General features: G+C 41.6%; 1 protein-coding gene across 1 annotated transcript; it reads left to right on the plus strand.

Annotated features, from left to right (window-relative positions):
• Positions 1–7,581: 7,581 nt before the first annotated feature.
• On the plus strand, positions 7,582–10,681 carry LOC119773419. The gene is made up of 4 exons (XM_038270423.1): positions 7,582–7,741; positions 7,888–7,988; positions 9,762–9,935; positions 10,039–10,681. The coding sequence occupies exons 1-4, from the start codon at positions 7,651–7,653 to the stop codon at positions 10,492–10,494; spliced, it is 822 nt and encodes a 273-aa protein (XP_038126351.1). The 5' UTR covers positions 7,582–7,650; the 3' UTR covers positions 10,495–10,681.
• Positions 10,682–11,043: the final 362 nt, after the last annotated feature.

Raw genomic sequence — 11,043 nt, forward strand, 5'->3', positions numbered from 1 at the left:
CCGTCAACACTCCTTAACTGTGCTGTCTCTCACGCAGACTCCAGTGAAACCAGAATCCAGGCCCGAACCAGCCTTCTGGATATTCAGTGTGATTGTGCAAATAAACTTGTTAAACTTTTCATCCTGTGTCCGTCAGTGGTGTTCTGCATCTTTGGGTCTCCATTAGAGAACCGATCATGACAGAACACTGCGGCCAAACTCAAGGCCCAGCAGATCACCTCACCCGTCGTTTGGACGAGCAGGAAGCTCTTCTCCAAGGACAAACCCAAACGCTTCGTGAGTTATACCATCTTGTTGGATCTCATAACCAAATGCTACAGAGTTGCTCTAACTTTCTGAATGGAGCTAACGCTACATCCGCACAGCAACCATTTCCGGGTCCAGTTCCTCCCCCGAGGTCACAACCTGTGACGTCATCAGAGTTCCGTCCTAGTCTCCCAGAAAAATTTTCTGGCAACATGAAAGATTGTAAGGGATTCCTATTCCAGTGCCGACTGATTTTTCTGAACTCTCCTGGTTGTTTTTCTACAGATTACAAGAAGATAACGTTCATTCTCTCTCAGTTAACAGGAAGAGCGTTAGAATGGGCTCAGGCAAGATTTGCCATCGACGACGATTTAAATTGCCATTTTTCTGACTTCCTTGCTGAATTTTCCCAGGTCTTTAACCAGGAGACAGACCAAACGATTGATTCCAGAGCTCTTTTCAACCTTAAACAAGGTAACTCTTCAGTGGCAGATTTTTCAATTAACTTCCGGGTAAAGGCGGCAGCTTCCGGATGGAACCAGAGCGCTCTAAAAGGAGCATTTTTCATGGCTTTAAATGAACAAATCAAAGATGAACTTGCTACCCTCGATGAACCAGCCTCCCTCGAAGATTTAATTCGTCTCTCCATCAGATTAGATAACAGAATTCGAGCCAGAAACAGCTCTAAGAAGCAAGGTAACTCTTCCTCTGCCTCTCATAACATGGCTGTTCTCTCTCCCTCTACAGAGCAGATGCCCACACAGAGATCTAAGCCCCAGTCTCTATCATTGCCTGTTCAGGCCTCTCATTCAGGCGAAAGGGATTATGAGCCTATGCAGGTGGGACACACTAGGCTCTCTCCTGAGGAGAGACAGAGGCGTTTTCTAGGAAAACTTTGTATCTACTGTGGTGAGAGTGGTCACTTTATCGCCTCCTGCCCGGCAAAATCAAAAGCCGGGGCCCGCCAGAGGATATGAGGAGTCTGGCGGGCCATATAAATTCAATTAAATCTCCTCGACTGTTACTGCCAGCCACCCTTTTCTGTAATAACCAGAGTCTCTCTTTCTCCGCCTTCATCGACTCAGGCTGTGAGCGTAATCTAATCGACTCAGACCTCGTCCAGCAGCTCCAGATTAAAACGGTTCCCCTGTCTCAGCCTCTCAGTGTGTCCGCCATAGACGGAAAGAGACTTCATCGTGTTACCCACCAAACCCAGCCCCTCGAGCTACTTTTGTCAGGTAACCACCGAGAAACTATCGCCTTCTTTGTGTTTCCCTCTGCATGTTCCCCCCTGGTCCTCGGATTCGAGTGGTTGGAGAAGCATAACCCTCACATAAATTGGACCAAACGTCTCCTGGAATCATGGTCTACTACGTGCCACGAAACATGCCTTCGTTCTGCTGCCCCGATGTTGGGGCCTCCTAGAGGTGGGGGGGAGATGGACTCTCCTGACCTTTCTTCAGTTCCCTCTGAGTACCACGACTTAGCCCCCGTCTTCAGTAAGGTCAGTGCGACGTCCCTACCTCCACATAGACCATACGATTGTGCCATAGAATCGTTTTTAGAATCTTTTACCTGGTGCTCCTCTTCCAAGCAGCAGATTGTATAACATTTCCAAACCAGAAAGAGAGACTATGGAGAAATACATCAACGAATCATTGGCCGCTGGAATAATCCGTCCTTCATCCTCTCCCCTGGGCGCCGGTTTCTTCTTCGTGGGCAAGAAGGATGGTTCCCTGAGGCCATGCATTGACTATCGAGGTTTGAACCAAATTACAATTAAAAACAAATACCCACTGCCTCTTCTCGCCTCAGCCTTTGAACCAGTGCAGGGTGCAACTGTCTTTACCAAGCTGGATTTAAGAAACGCTTATCACCTCCTCAGAATACGAGAGGGTGATGAATGGAAGACTGCCTTTAAGACACCCTTGGGCCAATTTGAATACCTGGTGATGCCTTTTGGTCTGACTAACGCCCCAGCCTGTTTCCAAGCCCTTGTTAATGATGTTCTCAGAGATTTCCTCAACGTGTTTGTGTTTGTTTACATTGATGACATTCTCATTTATTCCAAGGATCTCCATGAACACAAGAGACATGTCCGTCTCGTTCTACAGAGACTACTGGAGAATAAGCTGTTCGTGAAAGCCGAGAAATGCGAATTTCATCAGTCTTCAGTCACCTTTCTGGGGTTTGTGCTTGAGGGCGGCCAGGTAAAACCTTCTGAGGACAAGATCAAGGCAGTCCTAGACTGGCCAGTTCCAGAGAATCGAAAGCAACTACAGAGGTTTTTAGGTTTTGCTAACTTCTATCGTCGGTTCATAAGGAACTACAGCCAAACCGCCCTTCCATTAACCTCACTAACGTCTTCCAAACGAACTTTTCAGTGGACCCCCGAGGCCCAAGCTGCATTTGAGAAATTAAAATCCATGTTTTCCAGAGCACCTGTACTAATTCAACCTGATCCTTAAAAACAATTCATCCTTGAGGTGGACGCTTCAGATTCCGGTGTTGGAGCTGTTCTTTCTCAGAAACTCGATTCAGATCTAAGAATACACCCTTGTGCCTTTTTTTCCCGTAAGCTCTCCTCTGCTGAACAAAACTATGATGTGGGTGATCGTGAGCTCCTGGCAATCAAACTGGCGTTGGAAGAATGGAGGCATTGGCTGGAGGGAGCTGAGCATCCGGTCCTTGTGTGGACTGACCACAAAAATCTAGTTCACATCCAGTCAACCAAACAGGCTAACCCTCGCCAATCCAGGTGGTCCATCTTTTTCTCCCGATTTAATCTCATTATCACCTACAGACCCGGATCCAAGAACGTGAAGCCCGATTCTCTCTCTCGTCTCTACTCCGTCGATCATCCTGAGACACCTGAACCTGTTCTCCCAGCCTCATGCACCGTAGGAGTGGTCAACTGGGAGATAACGGACCTAATCAACTCAGCCCTAGTCACCGAACCAGATCCAGGTACCGGTCCGTCTAATCGCACATATGTCCCTTCTTCTGTCAGGTCCCGTCTGATCCAGTGGATGCATGCCGCAAAATTCTCCGCTCATCCGGGAGTGAGTAGGACTGTCGCTCTAATCTCTAGGCGCTTCTGGTGGCCTACGCTCCATCGAGACGTTAAAGAGTATGTGTTGGCCTGTCCCACATGTGCTCGTAACAAGGCCTCACATCAACCTCCTTCTGGTCTCCTTCAACCACTACCTGTTCCCTCGCGTCCATGGTCCCACATAGCCATTGATTTCGTCACCGGTCTCCCTGTCTCCCGAGGTATGTCCACCATACTAACCATTGTCGACCGTTTCTCTAAGTCTTGCCAGACCGAGCGTATGAACCAGCATCTGGAATCCACCCTCCGCTGTCTAACTTCAAATAACCCTGTGGATTGGAGCCAATACCTTCCGTGGATAGAATATGCCCACAACTCTCTCCGTTCCGCATCCACTGGACAGTCTCCATTCCAGGTCAGTCTCGGATATCAACCACCTCTTTTCCCCGCAGATGAGAGAGAGATATCGGTGCTGTCCGTGAACCAACACATCCGTCGCTGTCGGAGGATTTGGAGGGAGACCATCGCCAAACTCAACCAGTCATCTGAGTCAGTTAAGCGTTTCACTGACGCCAAGAGACGCCCCGCCCCTGAGTATTCTGTGGGCCAGGAAGTGTGGCTTTCCACCCGAGACATCCCCCTCAAGGGGATGTCTCGAACACTTTCCCCAAGATTCATAGGCCCATTCAAGATTTCACGTGTTATCAACCCATATAAATTCAATTAAATCTCCTCGACTGTTACTGCCAGCCACCCACAGAATCAGCATAGAAATAAAACTGTAGTAAAGTAACTAAAAACCATCTAAATCAACACTGCTGTCTTTGCATCCATGTCCATCTTAATGCTTTCAGGAGTGATGAGCTTAGAAATTAGCAGGTTGGTCAGTGATAGAGGAAACTAGGTCAACCTGTCAGTCTTTTCGCTAAGAATATTTCATAGGATGTACACCTTGGTGTATCATATCTTTAGACTTTAAGGGGGTCTGGCAGATTTGAATTTTGAAATTTAGACTATTTTCTATAGTAATTTCTATAGTAATTTAGGCTATTTTCTGCAATTTGAGGTAGAATGCAACAAACTTTTGTCTTTGTTTCAACACTACTTTAGTAATGATTAGGGTGATTAATTTAGTAATGAAGTAAGTGTGCTTTATTAGAGGTGGAAATGTCATAAGGAAGACATAAGATCATTTTTAGGTACAATGTTATGCTTCACAGGTTAATTCAAACAATCAGAAAGTGTAATGCTATGTTCGCAGCATTTCAGAAGCAAAAAAACCGCCTGCTGCTTTATTTGTTATGCTTTCGCACATTAAGGTATGTAAAGTGTATCCAGATGCATCTGATGCTTCTGCTGCTCCTGTTTTCAGTGGCAGAGAGTGGCTTTGCTATATTTGCTGTGATAAGTGGGTAAAAAGCAGTTTGAATATATGTTTAAGTGAGAAAGTCCACCTCAAAATATTGTCTGAGTAGTCAGTTCATCAAGATTACAATCCTGCCTTCAAATATTATTTTGCTGTTGGAGCCTCTCAGACCCACACATAGGGACGATGCGTTCACATGGAATCCAAGCAGCAGCTGCCTCTTGGGGATTTTCCTGTACTGTTTGTGGCGGCTAGAAGTAGATGATAGCATTTTTTAGGTACCAGAATAATACAACCTGTATGAGCCTGTAACAAGTACTGCTGTGATCTTCATTCATTTTCACACAATAAGCAGCTGATGACCAACATTTTTATTAAACCCAAAAATATACAAAGATCCATTAATAAATCCCAGATAACCTAATGCACAGTGTGATAAAAAAAAGAAAGATCTACAGAAACACAAAGTGATTCTAAACTAAATGCAGCTAGATAAAGCCAATAAAATGTAATGAGAAGATAACTGTAATAATGTGTTCTAACCTTGGTGGCTCTGGGTTTGATATTAGATATCCTGATCACATACAGTGAATGAAAACACATCTGATATTGTTAACTACAGGAGCTCATTCAGGTCTGTGGTCCCCTCTTGAAATAAGAAATCCAGGACTTAATCTTCTCACATTCCATTGTTGTTTATGTTTACTTTGGCAGGCGAGTTGTGCAAGGTTGCCACAACAACTGGAAATGCAATGCATGGTAAACTCTAGCCTTATATCATAATTAAAATCTTAAAAACTAAAGCAGTACAAGTGACAATTTTGATGGCAAAAATCTCCAGAAATGAAGCACTAAAAATTGCAGATCACTTTGGTTTAGTGGGGGGATGGTAACCTCTGGATGACCTAAAGAAATAATTTTTAAGATGTCTTACACAAAGTAGCACAAAAAATAATTTTTACTGCAATAACTGCACTAACCATTTAGTCTATTTGCAGTTTTTTTTTTGTTTTTTTTTTTTACATGGGTGGGTTGTCAATTCCACCACCATTTCAAAGAATAAATATTTAAACACAAGTTAGTGTAAAACAAAAAAAAACAAACCAGTATCTCAAATAATCTTTATTCTATTAGGGCCATTTTACATTGAAACAAACATGTTAAGTTTTTCATGAAATATATAATTTATTCCATTGAAAAATACCTTTGAAAAGATCTAATATAATATAATATATAATTAAACAGATTATTGATTGCCGTTCATTAGTCGTAAATAGGTTATCCCCTTAATTTCTCTTATCGCAGTTTACTTGAACTCACCCCAATCTTTAAATACAAAGTCTTATGCTGTATTTCCCATTTTTATAGCTCTTCAAGAGGCTCCAGAGTGTTACACAATAACACAAATTGTTTCCCATAGATTTATATCATGGTTAATAATTAGACTTATATAAAACTGATTAATATCAACAACAGCAACAGGGGTTTGAAAGAATATATATCACAAGTTAACAAATAACCAATAAATCAAACCCTTGTGTTTTGTAAACATTAATAGTATAGTCCCACCCCCCTCGGGCAGCAGCAACGGCAGTGAAAGTTTAAGGTGTTGGGGTCTCAGTATGAAGTCTGTCCTCCAGGGACCTTCAGCACCAGCTGGATGACGGACAGGTGCTGAATCCCATACTCAGACAGCAGGGATGAGTCTCCTTCCAAATGCTTGTCTGTAAAGATTAGTCGCATGCTGTCCTTTCCTGTGAACAAACAGACACAAGAGCAAATATATAGGACAGTTATCATCACGAACACCAATAAAAGGATTATATTTCCACAACATACATGTACACACAGGCCTATCAAAATACTCCAAAGTTTTAATTTATCTGTTTATACTGTTGTATTTGGCTGAAGGGACTTAATTGGATTTTTACTTTCAGTTTTGATTTTAAACTTGTTTTTGTATGTCGAATGTGTTAGTATCATGAAAAAAACTTAAAAATATCGCTGTTTCATTTATTAATTAGAAATCAATTGAGTTCTGCAGCTCATTGACAATCAGTGTTAAAGCAAAAATAAAAATAAAAAAATCTAACATGTCTACACATGATAGTACCTTAAACAAATCAGCATAGACCTATAACTTTTGATTACTCTCTGTGTTGCTGTCGTGAGCGACTTTAAATAAACCCATAATGAACTGTCAGTGCTTTTAGTTTATCAAATCTTGTTTACCTGCTGTCTCTGGGAGCCTCTCCGCGATCTTTTCTTTAAGTTGTCGAACCGTCATTTTCTGCATCTGCTCCTCTGTGTTGCACAGATCAATCATCATCTTTTCACCCCTCAGTCCATGAACCACGACCAGTTAGATTTTGCCCATCTTTCAGCCGTCTGCTGCACTGCTTTTCTCGCTGTGTTCCTTCAGCTGACTGAAGCCGCGACAAGTGACGTCACATCGAAACTTTTCATACTTTCTGTTTTCTGTTTTAATCGACGCAGGGTTTGCTGTTGATATTCTCCTTCAGCTCGCGCTGCTTTCAGCACGTATGCATCACATCATGGTGCACTTTGAACTCAAGCACATTTATATACTCTAGAACAACTATTTAAGTACTGTAACTTTATAACAGCAATATTAAAACAAATAAAAAAAATCTGTCTGTCTATATTCCAAATCTATGCCATGTTTTATATATTTTTTGTAATTCTTTTTTTTTTTTCATTGTTATTACATTAGATTTTTTTTTCTGTTTTTTATGGAGAGTAAACTTCAAAGGCATTGTATATTTGGATAGTTAAAAAAAAATAAAGAAATTCGGTCCAGCAGAGATACTTTTATCTATAAATGAAAATGTGCGCTCAGGGGGAAAAGCTGAACTGAAAGTAAAATGTGCCTTGCAAGTGACGTAGCAGCAGCTGTAATAGAGCCCGTCTCTCGGTTGCAGACAGACGCAACTTGCTACAATCTGAGGTGCTGAGCAGATCCAGGATGAGCAGACCGGTTCAGAATGAGAAAAGATTCGACCCAAGAGACACGACGCTGAAATTCGTAAACAGACCAGATGATCTGGATCCGATGCGTAAGAATAAAACATCCGGCGGTGTCTATGAGCAGGGCTATGAGCTAAAGTCAATCAATGAACGAAACTTTGAGTTTTATGATATGTATGTTTTTCGTTTTGGTAGTAATGTCTGATGGTATTGAGTTTGTCCTCTGGTCTTTTAGCCCCGGAGGAAGGAGATCAGGGTCTCCGAGCTGAGATGTCCTGTGGTCATGCTGTTACTCCTCAATCTCTGACTGGGTGGTGTCGCAGCCTGCTGGATCAGGTACTTTCCAACATCTAGCCTAATTTGCTTTCATTTCAATGTTTACTTTTGTTTTCTCACCAGAGCAGTTGTTTTTGAAGTGTATACTCAGACTATGGCGAAACACTCCCTTAGCAAAAAGTAATATACTTGAAGTAAATTCTATTAATAATACTTAAGTATAAGTATAAGTTTAGAAAGTATCTCGAACAATGTCCTTTAGTGTTCTAGAAGTATTGGTAAAGTAATACTTCTTGGAACTAAATTGGGACATTTTTAAGTTTACGAAAGTATACTGAAAGCATACTTTAGTAAACAATAAAGTAAACAATAGTATAGGCAAGTACTCCTGCCTATACTCTGGTTAAGTATATGAAATATAGTTTAGAATAAGTAAACTCTAAGTGCACTATGAAATTAGTGCACTTTTAGTGTACGTGAATAAACTACTTTTTGCTAAGGGCTGTCATGAAAGTCCAGATTAAAGAGCTTAACTGAATCCTAAATGTTAACAGTCCTATTTACAATAGAGATGTCTATACACTAGTATCTTTGACAATGGCATAACTATCAGTAAGCAGAGACTGCAGTTGCTTAGGGGCCCCCGTCACTGACACCTGGTTGGCCCCCTACGCAATTCTCTTTGCAGATGTAATGGTGCAGAAAAATTCCTCTTAAACACACCTGACACTAGTTTGATTGAAGGGACCTTATTTATACCGCAACACATGCCATATTTAAACATGATGGTATGCCGTTTAAACAGGGCACCAATAGCAAAGCAGACAGTTGTACTTTTTATTACTATGTTAATAACTGTGTATAGTTTTTGGTTGATTAAAAAATACACTCATATAATATGTTTCAACGACTTGGAATTATAGGTAATCCAGAGCATAGATTACAACCATAACCATTACATACAATGTGTTAGCGGCGATGGATACCAAAAAGAAGTACTTAAGCAGATTCCAGAAAAGAAAAAGAAAAGAAGAGCTGCTGGAAGGAAGGAAAACGGGGGGTGGGAGGATGTGATGGGGTGCTTGCTTAGGGGCCTATTGCTGTGTTGTTATGCCATTATTCTTTGACATGCTGTTAAATTTTCTGCTATTAGATAAGGTTAAATATTTTTTATTTGGCATTCCCTGGGTTTTATCAAGATTATAGATACAAGGCGAAGTTAACAAAATTATGATTAGCATTATAAATCTGACAAGCATGCACTGTAAATGTCTTCTGAAATCATTTATTTCATTCAATAAATCTATTGCTTTGTAGTGGGAAAAAAAATATTAAACTATTCACTCTAGTCAAATAAATGGAGATGGATTTCACCCAGTCGGTACATTTATTCATATCTTTGCAAAGAGAGAACAGTTCATCATACAGCCCTTATGGCAGCATTCTGCCCTGTTCTCCCTGAGCAGTGTTCGTTCCCCCTTAAATTAGAGACACTTTGGTTAAGAGTAACATGTTATAAATAAACCTTGAGAAAGAATCTGGTTTGTTAAGGGAAGAAGCTACCGGTATATCTGGTCTACAAATACCCCTCACCAGGGAACGGTGCGGACTGAAGGTGAAACAGGCTGAGTCAAAACTTTTATAGTGAGTAAACAGGATAAATTAATATATAATAGAAGAGAAAGTCTAAATTTTCTGACAACACTTGTAAAAAGAACACAACAATACTGTCTACCAGCTTTAACATACAGAACTGTTCTCCAACATGTGGCATGTATTCCTCCAGCCATTTAAAATTCCTAAATTGTCTTTTGTCTGTGATTGAACTTTTAGGGCCAATACAAGTTTAAGTGTCCAGCTCTAAAGGATGGCACCGTGCAGCAGTGTGGTGCTGTGTGGTCTTATCAGGAAGTTCGCCGCCTTGCGGTCCTGACCCCTGAAGAAATGCAGCACTTTGAAGAAAATATGGGCCGCCTGGCAGCAGCAGAGTACTGTGATTTTAAAACGGTGCCAGGACAACTGAAGATAAATTCATCATACATGATTCTGCAGATTTCTTGCAAAGTACTAAGATCTTCTTTTCTTTTATGTCGTTTCTTTTCTCTAACAGTGTCCTGGATGTAAGACCTATGTTGAGAGGTCGGACCTGACCAACCTCTGTGTCGAGTGTTTGGTGTGTGCAGAAGATAATGATGATGAGTTCCAGTTCTGCTGGCAGTGCTCAAAGCCTTGGAAAGGTCCAGCTCCTCGTTCTGACCGTTGTGGCAGTGATGGCTGCATCAACCATGACCTGGAACTGCTTAGGACCTGCAAGACCACCGCTCTCCCTCAGGTTCAGGGGGTCGATGCCTGTCCCTCCATCCGGGCCTGTCCCACCTGTGGTCAGAGGGTGGAGCACGACAAGACAGGCTGCAAGAACATCATCTGTCCTCGCTGCCAGGTGGAGTTCTGCTTTGTGTGTCTGAAGCTCACTCCTGAGTGTCTGGAGACCAGTTCCTACTTCATCCCCTGTAGTGATGGTGTGGCTCCCAGACAGACATCCATACCTGTGTGGCGCAGAAACTGAGGATGAACTAATTTTCTCACTATAGTAATTTTTTGGCAAAGCTAACTACTAGGATTAATCATGCCTCAGTTCTTCTTCATATTCAACAAAATGTTATTTTTTTCTGTGCTTAGAAATAAAACAAGTTTCAAATGTGCAAGTGACCTTAAAGTTTCCTTTTTAAAATTAATAAAGTTAATATAAAAAACCTTTTTAGTTGTTGCATGGTTGAAATTTGTGCGCTTCAATTTATAATTTGTCTGAAAGCCTGTGAAGCCCAGGAGTTAGAGTCAGAGTAACCAAGCAGGCATATATGAACAACAAAAGTTAGTAACTTTAAATAAATAGAACCTAAAGGCGGAAGTTCAACTGAGTAAACTGATTATTCGCCTTCATCTTAAAAGGTCTCTGACCCACAACTCCGTCTGCTACCCAAAGCGCAGGCAGTGGTTGTGCTATGTCTGACTTCAATTCAGATTACCCCGTTTCAACCTACCTCCAGCCCCTCCTCCACCATCATAGCTAAAACTAAGCGTGCATCATTCCTCCCAGACTCTCACTGTGTTCCAA

Source organism: Cyprinodon tularosa, unplaced genomic scaffold, assembly GCF_016077235.1.
Source record: "Cyprinodon tularosa strain WSP-4 unplaced genomic scaffold, ASM1607723v1 ctg76, whole genome shotgun sequence".
Taxonomy (NCBI): domain Eukaryota; kingdom Metazoa; phylum Chordata; class Actinopteri; order Cyprinodontiformes; family Cyprinodontidae; genus Cyprinodon; species Cyprinodon tularosa.

What these genes read in the sequence shown, in the direction of transcription:
- LOC119773419 (XM_038270423.1), top strand. Translation starts at nt 7,651, where the DNA reads ATGAGCAGACCGGTTCAGAATGAGAAAAGATTCGACCCAAGAGACACG. An exon ending in GTCGCAGCCTGCTGGATCAG is followed by an intron (nt 7,989 to 9,761) that starts GTACTTTCCAAC and finishes TTGAACTTTTAG; the next exon opens with GGCCAATACAAGTTTAAGTG. An exon ending in AGTACTGTGATTTTAAAACG is followed by an intron (nt 9,936 to 10,038) that starts GTGCCAGGACAA and finishes TTTCTCTAACAG; the next exon opens with TGTCCTGGATGTAAGACCTA.